The 26,702-nt window shown below is 41.2% G+C and overlaps 1 protein-coding gene across 5 annotated transcripts in view; it reads left to right on the forward strand.

The window, feature by feature from the left end:
- The window catches only part of ncor2 (nuclear receptor corepressor 2), a 118,982-nt gene that overhangs the window by 28,663 nt on the left and 63,617 nt on the right, over window positions 1–26,702 (forward strand). For all 5 annotated transcript variants that reach the window (XM_034691409.1, XM_034691408.1, XM_034691410.1 and 2 more), the window contains 3 exons: window positions 6,521–6,698; window positions 17,112–17,291; window positions 23,374–23,487. In XM_034691409.1, the coding sequence (XP_034547300.1) occupies window positions 6,521–6,698; window positions 17,112–17,291; window positions 23,374–23,487 (472 nt within the window). The remainder of the gene's footprint in view (window positions 1–6,520; window positions 6,699–17,111; window positions 17,292–23,373; window positions 23,488–26,702) is intronic.

Here is a 26,702-nt window from a genome sequence, read left to right on the forward strand (position 1 = left end):
AAGTTTCTTCGCTCAGGATCAGAATATTGCTATTGTTAAAGATGGCTTTCTGTTATGATTATGTGTGCATTTCATCACATTGTTGTTTTTGTTCCATTGTATGTTTATAGTAGTGCTGTGTTATTTACTGCACAAATACAGCACCAAGGTTATGTAACAGGAGAAGTTGAAAACATGGACGCATTACGTCACTCTCTGATTGCTTTAGCTTTATTGCAGAACTCTCATCATTATGTTATGATCCATCTTCCTCATCAGGGGATTTATGACGGGATACTTTGAATGTCACACATTTATTTTTCAACATTTTCTGGTGTTGGTTGACCCTCAATGTAAGAATGTTATATTCCATTCATATGAAAATGGTACTTGTGTCCTTTTAATGTATTTGTCCCTGTTCAGTCTCAGTGAATGAAGGACAGAGCCCGCTCAGCGGAAGCGTCATGCAGGCTGCATTTTTATGCAGTATTATTCTACTAAAGCCTGTGCCTGTTAACCCTCCCTCAGTGTAATCCTTATGTAATTGGCATCCCCGAGCCGTTCCTCTGTAATGTTGTGTTAACAGCTCTGCAGGGCAATGAAGCTTGCAGAGTTTTGCCATCTTCAATAGGCCAACAGTAAGTCAGGCAAAGCACTGTATGCATAGTACTTTCTCCCTGGAGACTCAGATCTTGTACCTACCAAAGGTTGTTTATTATTTATATTGCCATGCTTTTTTTGAGGTCGAGTCTTGTTGAGTACTTATGAATATTTTATGTAAATGCCATGAATTTAACATGATGCACAGAGGATTAGAGGATAAGTCACACAAGGGTTTTTTCTCCTCAGTTGATTGTCATGGCAGACTCTCTGCCATATGTTAAAACATGCAGAAGTAAAATATTAAACTTTAAAGACATAAATTTTTACTAGAAATCATCTGGAAGATGTTTGTATGTATGGATGTATGGATGTAAAGTATGTTATGCACAGAGTGAGACCTGTCTTCAAAATATGCCAGATGATTTGTGCACCTTTTAGACTCTTGAACACAATGGAGCTGTAACAGCAGACAGCAGATGGTAGAGTTACTCTGCGGCAGTGTGTGGTCGTTGCATGTTGTGTCGGCGTCTTAAAGTATCAATCAGATGGGATTAGGGTCTTCAGTGTAAAGGCACCGAGCTGTGTGCTGGTCTTATTTAACAGTTAGATTAGCATAGCCCATGATGCGGAAATACTAGCTCCTGGGTTGACGCATGAAGTAAACACTACAATGTTTAACGTCCACCCTCCGGCTCCTGATTAGCTTCATTCAATCACTGTTGCTTTGGCAGTCACTCCTAGATTACATGGTGCCTGTTTCTGTGAGACAGATGCCTTGCTTAACTTCTACAGCCGATATAAAACAGTGATGATTTCAAAAGGGGAGACCTGCAGTTAGTGTCTTTGTGCAGACTGTGAAATAAATCACTGGTCATGCTGGCAGGCGCCTGTGGGTGGGGAGTCTTTCAGTTAAATCTATCAGGCCTTCAGCATTCCTTTACAGAGCTTAGTATCCAGTCTGAAGCCCTTATTCTACGCTCTCATTCAGAGTGTGAATAGCGTAATTCTGGCCTTGGCAATCCTTCAATCTATTCTCCTCCTTAGATGTGTACTTGTCTTTTCATAAGTCTCAGTAATTGTGCACACCATGTCTCTGTCCGTTGCAAGCACAGGGTTGTTCACAACCTGACTGAGAATATTAGCACTTGCATTGCCTTAAAAAGCTTCCTTTAAAGAGAGGCATTATCTCTTTTCAGTGTGATACATCCACATACCCTTCGTCTCCTCCTCAGTTGTCTTGGATTGAGGACAAGGGGAAAATGTGCTGTTTGGTTAATGCTCTAAATTAACCCTAATTATAGGTCAGAAAACCACCACAGTGTAATCATGGGTGAGCCACTGTGCTTGTTGTTTGTGTCATCCCCCTCTTTACTCGAGGCAGTATCTCAGTCACTCCGCCTCTTCCCATCTGTCTGAGATCACCCAGGCTACTTTAGAAAGGGAGAGAATACATTTCATAGCAGGCGTAACAACACAGAGTAAGCACTTAACAGGGTGTCATTTCAGGCCAGGACAGAGAGTAGAGTGCAAACAAACCTGCTGCAATAATGAAAACAGAGCTTGGATAAAAGCTCTGATTATTCTCGCTATTTATCTGTAAAATGTGACAAATGTCGTTAATGGATGTCAAAGTGGTATCCTTGAGGCTTCTGTTTAGTGTATAGTGTGTGGTTTTCTGCATCCTTACAGTTTGCGTCTTCTCACTTATTAGTACAAATTCCATAAATCCTCAAATACAGACTTAAAGCTGGGGTTGGTAGTCAGATTTAGATACACTTTTTGTTCTACTGGTTAAAATGATCTTTATGTCCTGATGACAATCAATACATAATGTGTTCCTAAAAAAGAGTGAAAAAAAGCTGCTATCTACAGCCAGAGTAAACCTGGGAAAACACCAACCAATCACTGTTTTTGGGTCCCAAAATTTTAAACCATTCAAATCCTATCCTGCCGTTCTGCCCGCCTCCTGCGCGTACATTTCCCCAGCCTGCACTCCGAGTCCCCGTCTCCTGCCTCTGCTTCCCCTGACTCTACTGACTGCCCCTCTCGCTCGACCTCAGGCCTGTCCCCTCTGACCCGATGAGGTACTTTGCTCAGGACTGTAGTCCGGATCAGAGTAGTATTTAGTAAGTCCTACAGAAAATGTATATGTATTTTAGCATCTGTCTGGACGCTGTAGGGATGACGAGCTGGTTCGTGAACACGTTGTGAGAGAAGTTTTGATAACCGGTCACTGTCTGCCGTGATCACGCCAACCAACAAAGCAACAATCAATGTTTGAATGAATGAAGAACTTCTCCTCTTGTCTCTCCTCTCTCCCGCTCACACACTCTCTCTTGATGCATGCACTAACCGTCAACACTGTAGGAATTAAAAGCATCTACACTGAATACGTTTAACAAGCAGGAGAGCTGTTACAGTATTATATGTGTTATAACTTTTCTCCTGATATCGTGTCACTGGTACAACTGGATAATGCTAGCATGACAGTTGTAAGTACTAACAGCAGCCATGTTTGTTTGTGTTTTTAACTTTCACTATGATAATGTTTTCGTGAGGAACGGTTTTGAATCAGTCATGATCATATGGTCGCAAGTCAGCGGCGCTCGTGCATGTGAGCGGTGGGCGTCGTTTTGGAGGAGCTCCGAGGGAGGAGGGGAGGGGTTGGACAGAGTCATGAGGAAAAGCTACATTCAAATGCCTGCTAGTTTTCCGAGACTACCAACCCCAGCTTTAAGTCTTTATTTGCTTTTACTGCTGAAGGTACCGCGCCTTTGTTTCCACCAGGCTTTTATTAGAGGCAGGCCTTTATATCAAATCCTCTCTATCAGAGGGGCATAATGGTTCATATTGTAGTACATAGTGAGGGCCTTATTCACAGGGTATTGCAACTTTATGCATTAATTTGGAGGAAAATGTGCCCCTTTCTATTGCAAACAAACCTCACTGCAAAAAGCACCCTGTTCACAAAGACAGACGCTAACAACCAGAGTGAAATTTTTACCAGCTGGTGCGCTGGAGTATTTATAAGCTTTGTCATGCTCAAACTCTTCAGTGTTCATGACAACAATGAACACTAGATAACCTAAAACCGATAAGTTACACTTACTCTGTTGTTTTGAAAAGATGTAACAGGCACTGCTGCTGGATTAAACATTTACCAGACAGTTTGTGGACAAAATAGGAAATAAAGTAACCTTGGCGAAAGGGAGTAAAACAGGCAAAATAAAAACCTCAAAAATAAAAATTTATGAAGCTGTCTCCTCTCTAAAGAGTTCAACATTATGAACCATATCTTATCCTCAGTGTATCGTGGCATCCCTACTCTTCAATCTTAAAAGATTGACTCTTTCTATACAGTTGTTTTTAATGCTTGACAACATCGCCGCCAGGTCAGATCCACAGAAACTGACTGATTGAATGGTATACAGCATGCAGACCAAAGAACCTTTGTTTACAGGGGAGGCAGATTTGTCATAAGACAGCACTATGTATGCATGTAAAAGACAGGATCAGCAAACAGAAAGGAAATACTGCACCACCACAGCCATTCAACACAGCTGCTTTTAATAGATGACATATATTCTCTTATTTATGACTGTTCATTTTGTGTTTTTCTGAGTTTTTTCAGCTTTGTTTTTGCTTTAATTCTTACACCATTACTAACAGTATTTTCAAAGGGTCATCTTTGAGTTTGAATTAAAGGTTTAGAGCAACTTTACTGTATAACTTCAATTTTGAGGCCTCTTTTAATCTATTAATTTCCCCATGCTTGCCAACATGTAACCTTCTGGTCTCTGTTATTAATACTGAGCTGATAGATTTTTCAAAACCACTTTTCATCTATTTCCAGAGTTCAGTGGGTTTAAATACCCCCCGTCTCTCAATCCTTTAAACATTCAGCAAAGTGGTTTTTGCACAGCAGTAGGGACAGAAAAGTTAAGGGCTTTTTGCATCAACTGTTTTGTACTCCACCCATCGTCCCTCCTCTTCTGTTTCATTCATCCCAGCTGTGGTGCAGTTTGCTGGCTTCTCTCTCTGTTAACAGTCTCTGTATCGTGCACAGCTGTGGAGCTGCTCCTCTGGGGAGTTATGCAGAGATTGGCAGCAGCACAAGCGCCGTAGTGCTTTTATAAGAACAGGCTGCTATCGGTTCACATGATCTCCACTTGTGCCGTAACGGGGCCAAAACCAGTAAGAATGTAACGGGGGCGTTGTTGTGCCCCAGTGCCCCTTCCCCCTCCCCACCTCCACACTTCTCTTTCTCTCGTCCTCCAGACAAATCCTCCCGAGGGATCAGATTATTCTGCACGCTCACAAGAGGGACGGGGAGAAAGAAAGGAAGCAGGAGAGAGAGGGGGAGAGAAGTGGGAGGGGGGGAGTAGGCTGGGGCTTGATGATGTGATTATGTAAGTGCCAACCCTCTATGGAGATGAGGAAGTGTGTGACTGAATGAGTGAGAAAAATGTGTTCTGGGGGAGTAGTCACACACCATCTGGGTATTAATTTTGTCCCCCTATTTTTTGAGGTATAATTCAGGCAATCACACAGTTAAACATGCACGATCAGTCTATTTCCTCTGCGCCCCATGATACCCGTTTAACATGCATATTTATTCATATTACATAAGTGACAAGATATCCCTCCTGTGTAAATCTCTGAGGATGGTCTTGATTGTTACACCACACCACCAGCACCCTGCTGTGCACAGACAGGCTCCATGCTCTTTGGCACATGCAGGAACCACACACTAGACCATTGTGTGTCTGGACCAACAATTATGGTTGTGTTTCCCCATTTCTGTTCAGAAGCCACTTCCATTTTGACACAGGCTGCAAAGTCACTGACAATCTGGCATCTGGCTCCAGGGCGGGCTTTAGAAAATGCTTCCCTCAGTAAGAACAGAGAGCCATTTACGACTGGGCTAATAACATTTCTGAGCAGTGTGTCCAGTTAACATTCAGAAGCTGTCATTTGACTTCATGTGCTGGCGACCCCGCCACCCAGTGCACTAATGAATTCAGCGAATGCGATAAAAATGTGCAGAATGTGGTTTATAGCATCGACACACACACACACACACACACACACACACACACACACACACACACACACACACACACACACACACACACACACACACACACACACACACACACACACACACAAACACAAACTCACACACACACTAGATCATGATCAGATCCCATTACAGTTCAGTGCTCCCCTTCCTCAGGCGACTGTTAGTGTAATTGTTCACATTCCTGACCATCCAGATCACTTTGAGTTTGGGGGTTACAGGAGAGGGAGTGCCATATTTAAGCTTTAACTTGTAATCTATAGAAATCACTAGGAGTCTTGTATTTGACTATAGACAGTCTGAAAGGACCTCTCCACCATTTGCTGCTATATTTTAGAACCGTTTGACAGTAACGTTACAGTGAGTCATCCTTTCCAATTTCCTTTCCTCTCTTTCTTTCCACTTTCCACTACTCAGTGACCCACTCCACGTAACCATTTTGCAGAAAACATGATCTTAAGTGATTACTTGACTTTACTCAGTTTGAACAAAACCAAGCCAGCTGAGGTTTGTGTGAGTCTGTCTTGAACCCAACAGTAAATATGTAGGTCAGCCAGATCTAAGGCTGTTAATGTCATCTTGTGCATCTCTACTGTATGTGTCAGAGTGCTGAAATGGAGCCTTCTTTTATGGGATCTGATTGGGCAAGTTTTCAGCTCCGGCCTCACCTTCTGCTCAGATGATCAATTTAGTGACCTCTTCAGGTCAAAGACAATTTAATCAGGGATCAATTTGTTATTCCACAAATAATTAAATGTTCTTACATTTACAGCATCGTCTGTCTGTGTTTCCTGAAAATAAGATCAGTTAAATGTTTACACACTTCTCTAATCTCTTTCTTTATTCTTTCTTCTGCAGAGGGCAAGAGCAGCATATCCGCTATGAGCACCTCTACCTGCCAGAGCCCAGCGGCCAATCAGAGGTGGAGTATGCAGAGATGAAAAGGCCTCGCTTAGACATGGGACCAGAGTCTCTGATGAGGCCTTCATCCCACCGGCAACAGCTGCCTATGGGAGGGGCTGATGATATGTCAAAGGTCAGTACTCCCTGAAAACAGTGTATTATATTGAGTGTTGTATTGTGTTTACAACAGGAAGATGTTCAAAAGCAACTGAAAAATGATTATTTTGTGACTTGGCAAGGAATTACAGCCAATCCAGCAACAACTGTGTGAAACACTTGGGATACTTATTGTATACACACACAATGTGATGAAAGAGAGCGGGGTGTGTCACATTGTTTTCAATTACTGTAAAATGTGGAATAAAATTGCACTCATTTAAGATGCTGTGGGCACTTAGAGGCATAGAGGTTTAAACTTTTCTCCTGCATGAGGACTTACATTGGGTTCAGCAACATACAGTTTTTATGCATATCTGTAGCTCTTTAAGAATCATCTGTTATTGCCACCCTGCCAGCTCTTACCCCTACAATAGTTGAGCTCAGCATACAGGGGCATTGGTGGTTGAGAGGTAAGGACGGACCCACTACCCATTACTAGGGATGCACCGATTAAAGATTTTGGTGGTACGATTATTGTGAGTGAAATAATCACAGTTTCATAATTATCCCTATTATTATGAGTTTAATTCACCAACAAGTTTTGAGGGTCCCTCCTCAGAGCATTTAGAGAGACAAACACGTTATTTATGCTCTGGAGTATTCTTATGTACCAGTTTTTCATGAAACTGTCTAAAAGGGGAATTATTTATTTTAAAGATTAATGTCTGGTACTTCCTGGATGAATGTCAAATTTCATACTCTAGAAGATTTTAAGTCATTATTTACATGTTAGTCTGATGCTCATAAAGACAAAGGGAAGTTTGACGTTCAGCTAAACTGTACTCTCATTTTACACAATGATGAATTATCAGATTTTAACATAATAGTCTATTCTAGCTGGAAAAATATTTTGTGATTTTATTCATGACAGACCTATGTCTCTTTCAATACCATTCACAGGTCTGGAAACAGTTATTAATATGACAAGCTGCTTACATGATCTGACTGAAGCTTGTTAGGTTACTATGAGCTCACATCAGATCAGCACGTTATGTTTTATGTTTGGATACAGATGTCATGGGGACAACCTCACCTGTAGAGAATAAAAGCGACGCACTCCACGGAATGTTTATTTAGTCCCCTTTTCTTCTTGTGCCGTTTTGGCCGCCTCCTTTCTGCTGCACTGTACAGATTTTGATAGAACAACACATCTTTGTATTGTTGCAGTTAAAAATGAAAACAGTATTCTTCATGAAAACACCATCTGACTATAACAGGATCTGGGGCGGTACGGAAATGGGCGGAGGACGCTGCTTCACACTTTTAAAATGATGGAGAAGCTCTGCACAGGTGTCACTCATTTTTCATTTACAAGTTGTGCCGAACATAAAGTACCGGCCCCTTTTTGACCGAGACAACAGAACTACTCAGTGTAGCGGAGCCTTCACGATTAGATTAACCGTGACACTTTTAAGCGCGGTTGATAGTGAAACTGGTTAATCCCTACATCCCTACCCACGGCCACTTTTGGGAGACTCACTCCAACCCCCCCTGCCTGAAACTTGTCTTAAATTGAGGAGTCTTTGAAATTAAACCAGCACTCCATATTATAGCAATAGTATACCAATGTTTTCTTTAAATGCACGATTATAACTTAATGGGAGAGAAAAGCCTTAAAACGTGGCACTAATAGACACGTCTGCCTCTCTATATATCCAGCAGACATGCTCAGCAAAGCGGCTGCTTGATTCTTCGACGGCTACCTTCTGGGTAAAAATACCTTGCATAAATCACTAATGCGCTGGTGTTGAAGGAAGCCATCATTGATTTGATAAATTGTGATAAATTATATATGTATTCATTAATTGAATTTTGCACTGATGTCATTATTATGAACATGTTAGTAAAATGGAAAACTAAACAAGAATTAAAAGGGAACAATAAAACAGTAAACCTACCTAACCATCTCAAGAGCAAGATTAAACACAAAGTCAACACTCAATCCAGCAGAAAGAGAAGGATGAAGTGGATATTTACATGTACCTATTGACCTCTTATTTCCTCTCAATGTTTCTAGTGTATTATGGAAATCTTTTGTTTCTGATTAATCCTGGCAGCCTCCTTCTGAGCCCCACATGTTATTATTAGACACACTGCAGCACAAGTCATAGAATGAGATTCTGCTTGGTAGGAGCTGGAGCTCTGTGAGCAGCAGCGGGAAGACTAAGGGAGTTGTGAAACAGCAATTAATAAATAATAGAGCTGACCTAGATTTCAAAAGACTGAGGATGAAACTGTGTGAGCTGCACATCAAAACGACTTGCTCGCTGTGTAGAGGCACTGATGGGGAGGTGTTCCTGACACTACACAGAGTGCTTCAAACTGCCAGGGGAGGCAGACAGCCAAGGAATGGTAAATAGATACACCAATAACAGAGGGTACAGGAAAAAAAAAAAACATTGACTTTTCAGCTAGCAGGGAAATATTCAGGAATGCCAGTAATTCCCCTCTGAGCACAGCGGGCTGTAAACCCATTATATAAGTCATGTCAGATCCAATCACTGCATGGAACAAGTGCATAGAGTGATAGCAGGGAGAGGGTGAGCTGCAACTAGAAACGAGGCAAAGGGTGAGTGTAGAAAAGGGAAAGGGAGGAGTAAGAGACAAAGACCAACAGGAAAAGAGGGAGTAGGCCAGTAGTATCAGACAAAGCTTACTCTTGTTATGACTCATCCGGACAATGAATCACAGAAGGACAAAAACAAGTTTAGTTACTGTAACAACTGGGCAGTCGGCCTGGTTCGACCCTTTCTGGTAAAATAGAGAATAAGCTATGAAATCATAGAATAAGAGGGTCAGTCCGTCTTTACACGGTCACTGTTAAAAAATAATAATAATGACACAAAGACTGAGTGCTATAGGCCATATTCAAAGTACTGTGCTAATCCAGGTAAGTCAAAGCTGATTAAAACCACATCCAAACCAGACAGTGATCCTGGGCAGACCACTGTCTGCTGTGTGTCTCTGGCTCAGCGTAAGTCAGCGTAGCATCCTTCATGACTAGAGCAAGACCAATAAATCAGATCAGCTGGCACGCTCAGTATTACCGTATCAAGCATAAATCAGTATTGACTTTTTGAGCTTCCATCTAAAAGTTGATGGCTCGTGTCATGAAGCACAAAGACCTTGAGTCAAATCATGTTGTCAATCGATTCATTATGCAGCGTTTTGGCTGTGTCATGGTTAGGGATGGGTACCTTTCACATTTGAACCGATATGGTACCGATACCCGGTACCTGGGAATCGGTACCGGTACTCAACGGAACTAAATTTCGGTACTTTTGTGTTTTTATGTGGTAATAAATATTAATTTAAAAAAAAATCTCAAATTTTTTTAATTTAACATATTTATTTAATTTAACATGAAATGAACAGAAACAGGATTATATAGGTGACTAGATATATTAGCTGACGTGCTCGTGGCGTTGAATTGCTTTTTTCGGGAGTTTATCAATGAACACGCGTGAATGCCTGCGGACGGGGAAAAGTCAGTTCTCCGTCTCTTTATAATAACAGGACACAGAACTTACTTGTTGGGCATTCACGCACACATGAACGGTTATAAACAGGGAAAGTAGTCAGAGCGAGAGAGTCCGTCTTAACCATAGACTGTATAAAATAAACTTAATCCTTCTGCAGTTCCGCCTCGCGATGAGTGCGCGCGCCCGTCAGCTGCAGGCTCCGTTTGGTGCGCTCCCGCGCAGAGAGCAGAGAGCAGAGAGCAGAGAGCAGAGACGTCCACCCGATCAGTCTCTGACTTTATTACAGGGCGAAAGTATGGAAACTCGCCTCCTCTTCACCTCCCTCACAGTCACAGGGATGCGTTCAGGTACCGAAACATGGTACCGTTTGATTTTACGTGAGTCGGTACTCGGTAGTACCTACGGAATTCGGTCGGTAACTATAAAAGTACCGAATTCGGTACCCATCCCGAGTCATGGTACAAAGAGCAATAACAGAGCCACAACAGGGAAGGCTGTAAACTCTCAAATCAAGCGTTGTCTTAAAATAACCTAGCTACAAAACAAAATGTAATGTGAGCAGACTAAAGCAATGAGCCAGGCCTGCTTTACCCATTTATATCAGCTCTGGTGCTGACTGGTAATGAAGTCAGCTAATCTACCTTTGAACCAGAAGATGTTGCAGATGTCCAGTGTGACTGAGTGTCGTTCTGACAGAGCTGTAAGCTGCCCAGCAGGAGAGCTGCTCCGTGGTGTGTAAGGGTTTTATAACTGAACTATGACACACAGTTTGACCTTTCTAACTTTGGATAAATCAAACTTTTTGACATGAGAAATAATAAACAAAAGTGTGAGGGGGTCGTGCAGGTCAATTATGAGACTGATGTAGGCAGATGGAGGAGTTTGGTGAGAGTTTAGTCTGCTCTGCAGGTGTGCAGAACTGACTGTTAGTGGACGCGAAGACAGGTCAAACACTGATCAGACATAATAACATGACCATCTGCCTGATACGGCCCTGAACCGATGAGATATGGACTCCACTAGACCTCTGAAGGTGTTCTGAGGTATCTAGCACCAAGACGTTTCAGCATCAGAGTCTTTAAGTCCTGGGTGTTGCAAGGTGTGGCCTCCATGGACTGGATTGTACTGTATGTTTGTCCAGCACATCCCACCGGTGCTGGATTGAATTGAGATATGGGAAATTTGGAGAGCAAGTCAACACTGTCATGTTTCCCAACGTCACCATTATTTCTATTTTCTGCTTGTTATTATTAAATATAAGGGAAGCTATATGTTCATCTACATAAAAAAATCAACGCCAGTTATAATATCTGTGAATTCAAAATGATCAGCTGTATTTGCAAACTTCTTTCAGCCTGATCAGAATGTTGCTCCTCTCAGGTGATAGCCTTCTGCAGAGGAAATAAATCATAGCTTACTGATGATAAGACAATCTTCAACTGATTTCCTGAATGTAGAGAGGGTTTAAAAAGGAGATGAAAGGAGCGCAGATCCAGAAGAGTGGGAGGAAGCAGGAAATTGATAAAAAGAAGAAAGAAATCAGGGCTGCAACATCATTTACAACAACCGCAATCAATTTTATTTTTATCAATAATGAGATCACAAATATACAACACAACTACTTTGTCATTTGACTTGAGCTAAACAGATCATTTTAGTGGAAAAGAAAAATAAAGCAACAATTGTTGCTTATACACTACAACAAGTTTCACAGAAACTCGAGCATAAAAACTGATTCCACTTCTAAAACTTCTTCATCTTTGCTGAACTGGTGACCTTATTGGGTGATTGTGGTCAATGATCGAGATCAACATCGCAGAAGTCAATTCCCTTAAATATGCAATCCACATTCAGAAAGTTATAAATAATTATTTTGAATTTTAAATGATGATACACCAAAGTATCAGCCCAGAGTCTAAGACAACATTTACTGATGAGTAGTTGTCCAAATTTAGTGTCTTTCTAAAACATTTATGAAAAATGGACATGCTTTTTCGCAGTCATTCTCTGCGTCAGAGACATAACAAATATTTAAAAATGGAGCAGCAAAATATACTAACCAGCCTTAACTTAATGACCACTGACAGTTTGAGCAATGAACATCAATTATCTCTTTAAAAATGATCAAGCGAAAGCAAGGAGTGACTTCGACAAAAGCCACATTGTGATGGCCAAACAGCTGGGCCAGACTCAGAGCATCTCCAAAAATGCAGTTCTTGCAGGATGTTCCCAGTCCGCAGTGGTCAGTACCTTTCGAAAACGGTCGAAAGAAGGAAAACCAGTGAACTTGCAACAAGGACATGGAAGGGCAAGCTCACTGTGATGCACCTGGAGAGCAAAGGCTGGCCCTTGTGGCCCAGTCCAACACAGGAGCTCTTGTTACTGAATAGGTTAATGCTGTTTCTGACAAAAAGGTGTCAGATCACATAGTGCATTAGTTACATGTGGAGCTATGTAGCTAAACTGGTCAGGGTGCATCTTCTGACCCCTGCCAACCACCGAAAGCACAAACAATTTGCATATTAGTATCAGAACTGGGCCGCAGAGCAATGGAAGGAGGTGGCCCAGAGAAACATGACAGATTCCTGGTGTTGACTCGGCCTTCGATTACCCCAGATCTCAATCCAGTCGAGCATCTTAGGGATGTGCTGGACTACAAAGTCTGATCTGTGGAGGCCCCACCTCGCAACTTAAAGGATCTGCTGCTAACGTCATGGTGCCAGATACCACAGCTCACCTTTAGAGGTCTTGTGGAGTCCATGGCTCATCAGGTCAGGGTTGTTTTGACCCTGAACTGAGGTATAGTTATATATAATGTTATGGCTGAGAGGTGTAAGCCAGAAAAAGTTCCTTGTGACATTTCATGCCCACAGCAAAAACATAAAATTGTACCCATATTGTAGATTTACCCCTCTTTTTACAAATATCTGTCTTCCAAAGTAAATCTATCGAGGCTAGTTACAGCAGTGAGAGCAGCTTTGTGCACCTGCTGTTGTGTACTCTACCTCAGAGTGGGCTGAAAAGGGGACTGATGTGGACCAAGATGCACATTGTTGCATGAAAACAGGATGTCTACAGCTTTATTCATCTGTTGTCTGGAATGTGAATAGTCACGAGTACGTGACATAGTCGCACAGCCTGGTGCTTACTAAACAGAACACATTCACACAGACACGCTACAACACCCGGAGGTTATCTGAAAAAATAAAACCTGACACATGAACAGCCGTAGACATCATGCAATGGTATGTTCTAAATGGGACCTGGGTTGTCGGGGGTGTATAAGCTGTATGTCGTGCAGGGCCAAAAGCTAAGCTATTGCCCTGTGACCTTTTCACACTATGTCACAGGTGTAGTAGCTGCTGGTGTGCTGCTGTAACACTGACAAGGACAGAGGACAGGCAGGGTAGGACACAAGATGGAAAACTAAACACACTCTGAGAATGCCGACCATCTTTTTTACTGTCCATGACTTTGAAGTAGAACAAAGTGCCAACATAAACTGAGTTCACAAATGTCATTACCAAGAGACAGCTGCAGCAACAACAAGAAGAATGAAGGGAATTTAATTTTCTCAGGATAAGAAAATGTTATTTTTCTTATTTCCTCATTTCTCTTGAGTCCTTGTGATTGGGATTACATTGCAACATGTTGTGTAATGTTATCTGGTTTTACATCACCATGATTCAGTCCTCTGAGAGGAATTCTGGCCTGCTGAGCTTTCACACAGGTCAGGAAGGAAGTGTTGTTATGTGTACCCACAACTCTTGTTTTAGAGAAGCTCCAGCTGTCCTAGGAGTTAATTCCTATTTTCATTCACGCATGAGGAACTTATCTGGCTTTTGCAAACTTGGGCTCCTTCATTTAGCGTAGCCCCTCAACATCCCCATGGTACTGCCATTTTTAATCACAGCAGGTCTATGGGGCGATAATGCAGCCTGCCTAGTCCAGATTAGCCCACTTACATAACCTTCATTTCAGACGTTTAAAAATAACGCAGAACAAAACCCCAAGCTGGATCACACACGCAATCATTTATGGAGGCTGTAACTCTAGAATGCTCGCATACATGCAGAGAGTAAAAACACTCATACACTCACTGACCAGAAAAACACCAGCCTCCGCAGAACAAGTAGGCCCTCTCTTAACCTCTGCATGTGTTGTTGTTACATAATCAGGTAACCGCACAAATCCCTCTCCATTGGTGAATGGATTATAAAAATTTGTTTCACGTGGGAGCCTCAAGGTTTTGAAAACTTTACTTCGTGTTTGGCTTTTTGAAGGCAGTCAGTTCAAAGTTTTATGTGAAGGAGAATAGAAGACACCTCATGAAGCTGTCTGGGAAGCAACAGGTGGCTGCACAATCTGACAGGTTTACGAACGGAAAGACTTGAATAGTCCACAGTGATTGCAGCATAACTCACTGTTATAAATGTGCTGATGTAATGTTTGAAGGGTATTTAAAACAAACATTAACTATTCAGTAAGATAGATTGTAGACCGTCTCCTTGAAGAGACTTATTACTTTCCACAAGATGAATGTCCAAAAGAAAGATTGAAAGAAAATCAGGTGAAATTAAATTAAACTAGGTATCTGTTCAGTTTAGTTAGATACTGATTTACAGCTTAAATTAATAGTTTGAGGTTGCATCTTTTAAAAGCACAGTCATGCCTCTCACTGCCTCACTGCTAGTTGTATTAATGCATTTTTAATGCCCAATTAGAGCATCAAAAATAAGTGGAAAAGCAGAAATGAAAAAAAACTTTGTGACTTCGAAGAGGTCAAAAACGTAATTGTGAAGTCCTTCCCTGCTGTGATGAAATAGACATCAGTTGTGTGAAGGTCAGGTAGGGAGACCATCCCCAGATGTACACAAGGAACACATTTACAAGCCATATCTACCTTCAATGTTCTACATTGTTTTTGTTTGAGGTATGACTGTCACTCTTTTGCACAGGCATAGATTTTCACCCTTATTTTCTGCAAGGATTTTACAGTCTAGACTGTAGAGTCAGGGACAGTTTATCTGTCTCGAGAAATAAGCACCAAAGGAATGTAAGTGCAACTTATGTTGGACGACTGAATTCTAGGGATTTTAGCAGATACAATTGGAAGTGATTTCCTAGTCCTTTAAATATAAATTCCTACTAACCCTTGAGTCTAAAGACAAGAAAACACTGAAAACAGTTCAAATTGAGCTCAATTTCTTTATCACATCTAAACACAGTATCACAGAGTTTGCAGGTAAACATTGTCAATTGGTTTGTCATGACTAACATTAGCAGAGCTAGCACCACCAGCATCCAGCCCTCCTTGCAGATTAGCGTCCACACGGCTCTGCTGGTTACACATTACTCTGGTTAAGTGTTTATATACCAGTTTAACTAGACACAACTTACACACAACTTGATTCTCATTTTCTTTTTTTAAAATACAGTCCAAACACGTCTCTCTGAGATACCATGCGTTGTCTAGGCTTGTTTACATTCAGGTAGTATAGCAGTATGGCAGTCAACATTAACCTCACCTACTGCCTACGTGAGTTCGGCTGGCTGCTCTACAGCATAGACACATCATATGACCAACATTTGAGGCCTAATATAACAGAGATATTAACACCTTATTTTAATGACTCGTTATTTTTTTTTAGAGAGAGACAGGAAATGTGGGGAGTAGAGAGCGGGGGAAGACATGCAGGATATGGCCGCGGCTGGGAATCCAATCGGTGACCCCTGCAACGAGTACTTTAGCCTCTGTTTGTGGGGCGCTTAGATCGCTAGGCCACCAGTGCCCCTATGACTAGTAATTCTAACGACGTTGACTGCGTTTAATCTTTTAGATGGCTCAACACTCACATCTATAGTTCTAAGACTGTACACTGAACATCATAAGCTATTTAGATATTCTAAATTATACTTTGGCAAGTCTTGAAGAGCACTTCTCATTTTATTTTTTTCACAATTGATCCAAATGCAATTTGTATTAAAATAATAAGGATGAGTCTTTGCTTGAGTGTCAGTCCTCGGGTACCCCTCATCTTCCAGCTGAGCAGCTGCTGAGATGATCTTCCACACAGCTTCTATCAAAGTTTAATTTTCTTTTGTTTGTCCCTGTAAGTTTGATGAAATGCCGGTCCCTGCCTCTCTCTGTGAGACTGCAAATCTCCTGTCTGTGCCACCAGGTGTGGTATGGTGTCTGTTATTTAGATCTGAAGAGGGCTTTATAATGAAGTGTAAACTCACAAAGTGTAAACACTGACTTATGAGGACTATACTGAGCCTGAAGGAGCCTGAAGGAGCAGTAGTTTGGTGGATCTCTCCCATTGGGATAACTGCTCTGTTGATGAGCCACGCTGTGTTGTTTGACTGACAGATGCGCAGCATTTCCATTTCCTGCTAAGGGACGTTTTCAACTCGGGTTTTATCTGCACACATGTTGTACAAGCCTTCAAATTTCCCCCTGCAGCCCAACAAACAGTTTATTTCACATTTCAAACAAAGTCTGTCAAACAGAGCCAGCTGCCAGTGCTTAATAAAATGCATGCTTAATCCTGGTGAAGGGAGGCTGTGACCTCATATTCATTAGTGTGGTCTAGTGACACTGAGACTCTACGCTTGCTGCCATCACCCAGAGGACTTAATTATTGCTGTGTGTTGCCATCCAAGCGATGCCTTGCTGTTTGGGTGATTTCTTGTAGAGTAACATACACACCTTGCAGTCAGAGGATTGCAGGTGGACTCAAAGGACCTATCTCTCCTCCCCACCCATATAATTACTGAATCCATTCAGTGTGGTTGATTTATGATGGAGTACAACTACAAAATTATAAACATTAAAGATTATCATATCCTAAACACCTTCTAAATGTAACCTTGTCACTTTCCTCTCTGCTGGGCGTCTGTAGGATCGTGGAAGTTCCATGGGAAAGCTGGAGCCGATCTCACCTGTGAGTCCCCATATGGACCCTGACTTGGATCTGGTGCCGGCTCGCTTCTCCAAAGAGGAGCTGATCCAGAACATGGACCGCGTGGACCGGGAGATCACCATGGTGGAGCAGCAGATCTGCAAGCTTCGCAAGAAACAGGTATGCACACTTGAGGATGTGGACACAGCTTTGAGACTTGTGGACTGATTCTTTGTCAGTTTTTTCTCTCCTCAGCTCTTTTATCTAAGACGGGTTCATGGTTCTTTGTAAGATTTAACCTGCTGATTCTACCACTCACACATTAGATCAGTCTGTAGTTGGAAAAACTTTCACATGACAGGTTTTTTTAGCTTAAAAATAAAAACATGTCTAGTGATTGAAAAGGACACAAATAATGAGTTGTCCCTGATTTGTTTGCACTCTTTCATTTACAAAGGGATAATAAAGGGACAATGCAAATAGCGATGGCCTTCCCTAAATCAAAAATACCAATGTTAGGAACAAGGGCACATTTTTATGATGATGCTTGTGGCCTTCACTGGTCTTTTTCATCAGGTTGTACACAACCTGTGAGAGGTGATAATATACAACTGGGAAAGAAATCAGTTGTATCCATTACATAGCGATGTTATTCATGCACATTTGGACATACTTTGAGCAGGTGTGCAGCCCTGGCTAAAAGCACTTTGAGGTACTTAAGAGTTTGTTTGTTCTGCTCGTAGATATCAAAGTCTTTGCCACTGCTGGCAACCTTTTTGAATTTTCTTAGCAGCAGTGTTTGGCTTGTTTGAAATGATCACGTGTGGTTTTCCAGTGTGACTCTCCCTGCCAGACTTCACTTGGCATCACTGTAATAAAGTCTTAAACAGACTTTGCTGTGTTGTAATTGCTGCATTCAACTCCTGTAGCTGTTTGTTGCTCACTGCGCCACAATTCAGCACACAGAGTCCTCCAGGGAGCTGCGTTCCCTTTTCTCCTCTCCTCTCTTTTGCTTTTTATTTAGGAGAAAAGTAGGTTAAAAATATATAAGGCTATAAATAACCCTTTCCCCAAGGGAGGAGGAGGATTATGGTGGAGGTTTTGTGACTGCTAAACCACTCATATCCCTGCCACACAGTCTCCCTTTTGGCTGCCTGCCACGCTTTGGAGGAACTGAATGGTCTAGTTCACTCTTTCTAACTGAATCTCTCCTCCACTGTGCTCGCTGCTTTATTACAAAACTACTTTTACTGTTTAATTGGTTATGAAAAAGAGATCATCTTTGAAACATTACAGGGGATGGGTTTCATTCAGATATTGTTCATTCCAATGTTAATACTGACATTAGTTATTGATGCTTATATTTATCAATACTCTTATCTCCCCATTATTTGGTGCAATAAAAGGATTTGATATAACAGGTTTTTCAAAATTCAAAGCATGTTTAATGTAGCGTCTATGGCCGCAAAGATGCAAACTGTTGTTTCATCTCTCCTCATGTGACTAATGCTATTCCGCTAACATGACCCTCTGCAGATGAAGCTGTGGCTGCTGCTCATTAATTAGAATATAAATTCGATGTGCTAACAACTAGGGCTGAACGATTTTGGAAAATAATCTAATTGCGATTATTTTCCTTTATATTGCGATTGTGATTTAATATGCGATTATTTTTTCAAGGTCCTCTTCTCATGTATTTTTCAACAAACAAGCAATAAATCAGTCTGTATTGTAATAAACAATATCAGATTTATTATATAAAAAACTGTTCTTTCTCATAGGCTAGGCTTATGTTAAGATAAAGGCAAATGAAGCATGAATTAATATGAAAGACGGTTTATTTATCTACTTCAATTACAGTTGTAAACTAACTAAATACTTTGACTTGCAGTCTTGTAAGCGTTCACCACAACTACTTAAAAAAATTCTGCCAAACAAGTGTTTAAAGTTTAAAGCATTTTCGATGTGAATCAACTGACTGCTCACAGAGGAGATGCTCAGCTGGGGGCTGCGGTTGAGTGACAGGTCTTTTTTTTCTCCGCTGCTGGACTGATTCTGACCCGGTTGCGCTCCTGGCTGACACCTGACGACGTAAACATGCTATTTTTCTCAATAAGAACCAGTAGACAGAAAACTGGACTCTGTGAGTCTAGAATATGATTCTATTCAGTTGTCCTGCTGCAGTAAATCCACATGTTGTCTGGGTCTTCACTGACTCGGCGTCTGCGGAGATTATTTATAAGCCTGCTCCACATGTTGATATCAGCATGTTGATTATTTTGTACGCCTCAATATGATCGGTTCTTCTGCTGAGGCCATTTTTAAAGATGTCAACAACAAAACAACAAATCAAAACTTAGCGTGCCGAAGTTTTCTTCTTCATCCCCCGCTCGCACGTGTCTCGTTCTTAGGAGATTTTTGGCCATTGGCAAACCAGCTGAAAGGCGCATTACGGCCACCTACTGCATGCATGTCACGTAAGGTTGCGTCTGTGTACATGATTGCATTCTATTACATTGTGATGTCGGTTTGAATTTGATTAATCGTTCAGCCCTACTAACAACCAAAGCTGGCTAACAATAGTGATTAAGTAACTACAGGCTTATTTATCACACCATCAGTTTTACCTGCGAGAAAGCTAACATCTAAGGCTAAGGAGTTTCAATTTATTTCACACTCGTCACACCAACAACTTCCACAGCTTGTTGACATATCTGAACTAGAGCTGAGCAATATTGAAAATTATGTTATCCCGATAAAATGTATCCCATCAGTTGATATCGATAATTATCGCAATAAATATCAAATCATTATTTCATTTAGATTTAAAGGCAAATTTTTGGTCCTGAGTGAAAGTTGAAGAATCCGGACAGTTTGTTAGTTTGTATCTGGATTTAGTTTTCTGATAAACTTCTTGAACCCATCATTTCTGAACAGGAAGCAGGCCTTTTGTATACGATGAGATTTTTGTGAAGTTTTAGTTTGAAGATTTTTTACTTTTCTCAGGTTGAAGTTATTTGCATAATCTTATTTGAATGTACAATAAAGATATATCAAATTGAATACTGTGTATCAGTTTAGAGTATTGTTTTTGAGTTGGGCACTCCCCTTTTAGATTGCTAAGGGTTACGGGTAGGGTTGTTTCCCACAGTGCAGTGAATGCATCACGGTTATTCAGTGTTCAGTTGTACTACGTTCGCAGTGGACATTTTACGTGTTAGAAATGCACAGCAGAAGTTGTCTCTGTGTTCTTCCTTTACCAACATCCTGAATGTATATTTAACGAAGTGTATTAAGTTAAAAGTGATCGACTTACGACTCTGCTTCGAGATGTTGGGTTTTGTTTTCTTCAGTGCTAATGTCTCTTGTTTCAGCTGTGTTTACATTCCGCTCCAAAAGTCTTTAAGCCCCGCTGCGACATGATTGGCTGTTCAATGCCGTCTTCTTCTGTCTAATGTTGGGTGGCAACTAGTCTTAAAGACTCATTAGTGCCCCCTCCTTTTCCATCGGCTGGGGGCTGTAATTACAGGTTTGATATATCAAATTTGTATCTAACATTTATTATATTCATATTGAGAAAAATTATATCACGATAATTATTGTTAATGAATTATCGCCCACCCCTAATCTGCACAATTAATGTTTTGGGTGGTGGCTGATGCATGGAATGTATAACACATTGCTCAATGGAGCTGTGTGCCAAAGAGAACAATAAGGTCAACCAAACAAAAAGGCAGATGACGCGAATCAGTTCACTTCTCCAGCTGCAGAATCACAAGAAATCTCTGTTACTGTTTGAAAACACCAGAAGAAGATTCTCTATTTCAGTGTTTGGACAAGCATCCCCTGCAAGTCGATAAAAATGAGGGATACTGTGATGGAATGGAAAGGACTTTAAATAAGACTGAATGTTAATGTCACATACTGATAGGAGCAGCGTTTGGGCATGAGCTTACCAGTGCCTCACCTACTGGTACTTAAAAATAAAGTTCCTGATACCCATTGTTAAATCAAAGCTTAAAATATGACTCTTGTAAAATCATACTTTAGATATCTCTTCTGTGTAGCATTTTGAGGTAAAGCTGGTTTCACTGAGTGGTAAAACATGAAAGAGAACTTTATTCATCCCGAGGGAAATTGTTGTGCAGCAGTGTGAAACGGTAAAAATAAGAGAACAGCAAATGTAAAGGGAAGTTTCTGAAAGCTGCTTTACATCTTAGAGTTCTGGATGTTTCTATGTAAGCTGTATAGTTTGATGGGATAAAAACATTAATGATATTAGGTGGAAGATAACTTTTATTAATTAATTCAAAGTACTGTAATAGTAAAAGATGAATGGAGTGGAAGTACAAAACTAAAGTGAAAACTTGTGAATGATTGAGAGGCTAAGCTCAGCTGCTTACAAGCATAAATCTTGACCCACCTCCTCCCCCTTCCCCCAGCACACACACAGTGTTTATGTGGATATTTTCTTACATTTTGGCTCTCTTCAAGCATTAAAACATCTGGAGTAATTAAGTGTCACGGTAAAACTTTATTTAAAGAGTTCTGGCAGAGTCCGCGGAGGGGTGGGGGTTACGGCTAAAGTTACCGTCAGCCTGTGTCCTGTCAGCCAAGCCAAGGATGGCTGGTTTATTTAGTTTTACTCTGCGGTGGGTTTGGAAGGGGAAGGAGGGGGTCTCTGTGGGAATGTCTGCGCTTCCCTCACCAGATGCTTATCCAAGCCTATCATGACGCATGATGATCCATCTCTCTCTCGTCTCATGTGGATCCTCTGGAGGCAGTTTGTCCCCGCTCTGCAGCCCTCTGAAGGAGGAGTGGGGGGCTGATTTCTTAACTGTAGAGCAGATGCATGCACGCCACTCAGCGACACCTGGCCTTATCCTACGGACAGTTAGCTACAGCTGAATACACTCAGCTCCTGTCTCCAGTGCATAGCTTGCACCTTGTAGGAACAGTGTCAAAACATTTATGGGCAACTTATGATATCAGAGGTTTTTTATTTTTTTTTTATTTGCATTGCCAAGTTAGAAGAAGGTGTTGAACATCTGTTTTTGGAAAGGAGGGGGAAATTCAAACTTTTGTGTCAGCATAAAGTTAAACGTAGACCGATGTACTCGCTCATAAGACTGAGACTTTCTGAATTGGAGTTAATTGTTACATATGATAGAAAGTGGCTTCTGAATTATGCCTCTTCATCCTGCTCTTTATATGAGAAGTGACTGAAGGAATTGTGAAAGACCAAATTATTCATCCAATGCTAACACAGTGAAGTCAGCTATCAAATGAGTAGTAAAATAAAGACACACTATGTAGTTAATATTAGCTTAATAATGAGGATTTGCTTATATGACATATACAGCAGTGAGTCTCTGACTATGTTGTAGAGCTGGGTTGGACATTTTGGAGTAAATGTTTTAAAATGATCGACCTTATTCGTCCCATTTTTTCCTGATATTACTGCAGAAGGAACAAAGTACCTTCTTCTGAATTCTACCTTTTGTTTTAGTGAAGTGTGGAAGGATTAATGATCCCTTCAGGTCCGTGTATGCCTTTTTAACATCCGGGTGGAGTGTCCTCTTTAATCCTCCTGGTTCTATCGCCTTTCGCCTGAATGAAAGTGTGCCGTGATATGTAGCTTTCCTCTGAGTGTCAGAGCGGGCGTCTATTCTCCTCTTTAAGAACAGCTGCAGGGGAAGACGGCGGACAAAGAGTGACTGGCTGAACTCTGCATGATTGGAAGGGAAACAAGAATAACCCAGCCAGATTATCTTTTATTTCATCACAGCTTGTCTGCAAACCTGATTTTGAACTTGATGTTCATGTCTGTGTTTTGATTGCTGTTCTCTGTTGGTAGCCCTTCCTAAAATTCAAAACAATCATTGCTTCTTGTTAGTGAGTTAGAGGACCTCTGCTGCTTTTCATGGAATTATCTAATATTCATTTCCCACGTTTCCCTCTTTCTCTTTCTGTTTTCTTCCTCTCATTGGATGTTCCAGCCTCACAGCAGGCCTCGGCTTTGTTTACAGCCTGTTTTAGTAACTCTTTGATTAACTAGTCCCTGGGGAGTTAATAGCTATTACAGCTAATAGGACAGTTAGTCTGGTCCCTGCTGGAGAGCAGGGGGAGGGACAGTCTCTAACACGCTCTCTCTAACTCCCAACAGGAACTGGTTAGCCACAGGTTTTGCTGAAACATTAGGGCCTTTTTTTTTATTTGGTAAGTGCTCACCATCCTCTTTGTGTGTCTGTGTGTGTTACAGCAACAGCTGGAGGAGGAGGCTGCGAAGCCCCATGAGCCGGAGCGGCCCATCTCACCGCCACCCAGCGAAGCCAAGCACCGCAGCCTGGTGCAGATCATCTACGACGAGAACAGGGTCAGTAAAACACACAGACGCGCACCACACGCTTGTTCTGTGGGCCACCACTGACCCAAAATTACCTTGCATTTGAATTTGGTTTCACTTGATCACGTATGCAAGTTTATTCATTACCACAAGTGAGTGTGAGAGTATAAGGGCTGCGTGCTCTTCCCCCGTGGTTTGGTTCCGTTTCACCAGCTGATCAAAATAAAAAAACTCACCAAATCAGGCCAGGTTGTTACATCCTCTTGATGTTTGTGTTGCCTGAAGTTGCTGCTTCATCTCATTTGTGATTGGGCAGCTCGTGTTGGAGTCTATGTTGTCAAAGTAAACATATTTTATTATGAGCACTACCTCATACTTATTTCATCTCATGTTTTCATTATATTTCACGCTCAAAATGTGTATTCCTCTTGTTCTTTGTATTACACTGAGCTCCCTTGAAAATAATGTCTGCCTTTTGGAGCGCACATTTTCCAGGAAATCTCTTTTTCATTTACCTTGTTTGATGTAATCCTGAAAAGCCCTTGTCAACAAAGTCAGAGGGAGCCATAAAATATTCCTGTGGTACCTGAGCCTCCCACTCTTTACTGTCAGGGGAGGAGGGACTCTTGCCTAACAGAAAAGGCTACTAAAGGTCATCATAGCAGGCGTGATGAATCTCACGTGTACACTCACTCAAACATGCCCCGACACGCTGAAACTAATCTTTTATCAGCTATGGAAAAAAATTAACTTACATGTTGATTTATGAAAAGATAAACCTTGAAGTAAGGAGTTCATATAAAGATATTCTGAAGTGTTCAGTCAGCCCTAGTGTTAGAAATAAACACAAGCAGCATTTCTCTGTGCAGCGGATTAGCCGAGTGATTCTCAGTGCTCTCAGTCCCCCTAGTGGCGAAACACACAAGTGTCTTTTACTGAAATTGGCATTCAAAGCAGAGAGCTCCTCTCTCACTGTATCACAACCCAGATTCAGCCTCTTTGAACAAACCCCCGGTGGGAAACTAGGAGTAATGTTAAATCTTCACAGCTCAGAGAAAAAAGCTCTTGACTTTTTTCTGCAGCTTCTCTGACACATTCAAAGCAAGAAAAAGTGTTATGGAAGAGCACAGCAGTGTAGTGTGAAGAGAGAGGACATGCAAATGGAGCGTCTAGTTTAAAACCTGTGTATTGGTGAGAATTAATACAACCCATATCAAGTGTTGTTGAGTAAGAAGAGACTTTATCAGCTCCAGAGATGTTGTTTTGACACTTTACTCCAATTGTAGCAGATATCCCCAGATAACCACTGCACTGTCCCGAGTAGTCTTTTTAAAATAGGACAGCCCAGTCCACGGAGTGTCCTTTGTGACCTTCACCCTCACTGTTATCAAGCACAGCTAAATCACTGCACTTTTATGTAACAGCAGGACACTGCAGATTGCTCAAGACTGCTCTGAAAGACTTCAAGTTTAAGAATGACTCATGCCTCGCTCCACAATGCAGCTTGACCTCTGTAACACTTTCCACTTCCCTCTGACTGCTTGGATGTACTCTGGCCTAATGCCTGCCCCTCAGACCGCTCCTTCTCTCTCTCTCCCTCTCTTTCTCTTTGTCTTTCTAGTTCTCTATCTCTCTATCTTTTCCTCGAATGAATCAGCTTCTTCTGCCGTTTCTTAGTTTGACGCACACTAAGCCTTGTGTTAGACACGCGCCACAGTGTTTACACACCCACTCACTTTTTTAATTCACAACAACATTTCTACCTTTTTTTTAACTCCTTATGAAGATACAACACAGGCTATGTTTACAGTTGGATCTAAATCAGATTACAAAGAAGTGTTCATTTGCCGGATCACAAACTTGATTTGCATTTGTCTTTGTGTTTCCTGGCTAAATGCAAATCAGGGCGAGTCCTACTCTGTCCAGAGGTCGGTAGTAATATTTCTGAAGTATTTTAGTAATCCCTAAAAAGCCAGAGAAAGAGTGGCTTGTGCTCCCTGCAGTTTATTTAGGACAGTAACAGTTTATTTTGCTATCAACCGCGGGGAGAAATTTGATAAGGCACTGAATTGAGAAATGTTAAGTTGAAACACTATCTGCCTTTGACTTCTCTTATTTGACGTCATTACATGACTTACATCAGATTAATATGAAGATTTTTTGGTAGAGGATGCACGACAAGCGTTTCCTGTACATGGTCAACAGTCATAACAAAGCCAGCTGTTTTGGCATTCTCATTTTCACCGTTTGAAATTGTTTAATGAACTAGTAAATGATACTGTATCTCAATCTCCACACTTCAGGAACAGAGTGAAACAGACAACGACACAACAATGTTAGAGTCTTATTCTCTCTACGGTTGCTAATAAATCAAACACTTTTACTGCTAACATTTCTTTTTTTCTGTTTTGATTTACCTCGCAGACTTCACAACCTAGCTGAAGTACCTTTAGTGTTACTTCAAAATAAAAGCACATATGTCATCCAAACAGGGAATAAGTTACGAGGTAAGACAGTTAAAGGCAAAGTAAAAAGTCTAGGCTTCACAAATCATAGTTTTTATGAGGCAATGTCTTTTCTAAAGCTTGAACTTGAACTTGAACTGGAATACTTACACCCTTAAAAACATGAACACACCATCATGCATGGTGAAGCTTGTGAATCATGAATCATTAAAGGTATCTTGAGTTAAGAATATCTTTATGTCCCTGGTAATGTTTGGATTAACACAGGCGATAAAGCATTTACTGGAGCACATGTGTCATTTTGATGTTCTTTGTAAGTTGCATCAATAAATGATACCTGTCAGCTCAGAAGTCCCGACATGCTTGCTGAGTTGGACCACGTAGACTGTAACAAGTTCAAACTGATTCAGTTTCATTTGAAGTAGAACTGCATCCTATTGGTTAAAGGACAATAAATCAAAATATGAGAGTTAGAACAAAACACTCAGCATATTAGAAAATGTTTAAAGGTGCAGTGTGTAGAAATAAGAATATTTAGCAATATCTTGTGGTTGGATTCTAGATAGAAATGCTTCCTGACTCACCCCTCCCATCGGTGACGCAACGTTGGCGTTCGAAAACAGGAAGCTCATGATGAACATGATTAACATGATCTTCCATTTTACTGTTTTTACTATCAAAAACACCTATGGATGAATACACCTTTTTTAGTCCAAAACAACCACTCGCTCTTTCTTTATCTTCCAACTGGTGCATTTGAAAAACACAAGTTACTAGTTT

The sequence above is a fragment of the Notolabrus celidotus genome, chromosome 9, assembly GCF_009762535.1.
Source record: "Notolabrus celidotus isolate fNotCel1 chromosome 9, fNotCel1.pri, whole genome shotgun sequence".
NCBI classification, from domain to species: domain Eukaryota; kingdom Metazoa; phylum Chordata; class Actinopteri; order Labriformes; family Labridae; genus Notolabrus; species Notolabrus celidotus.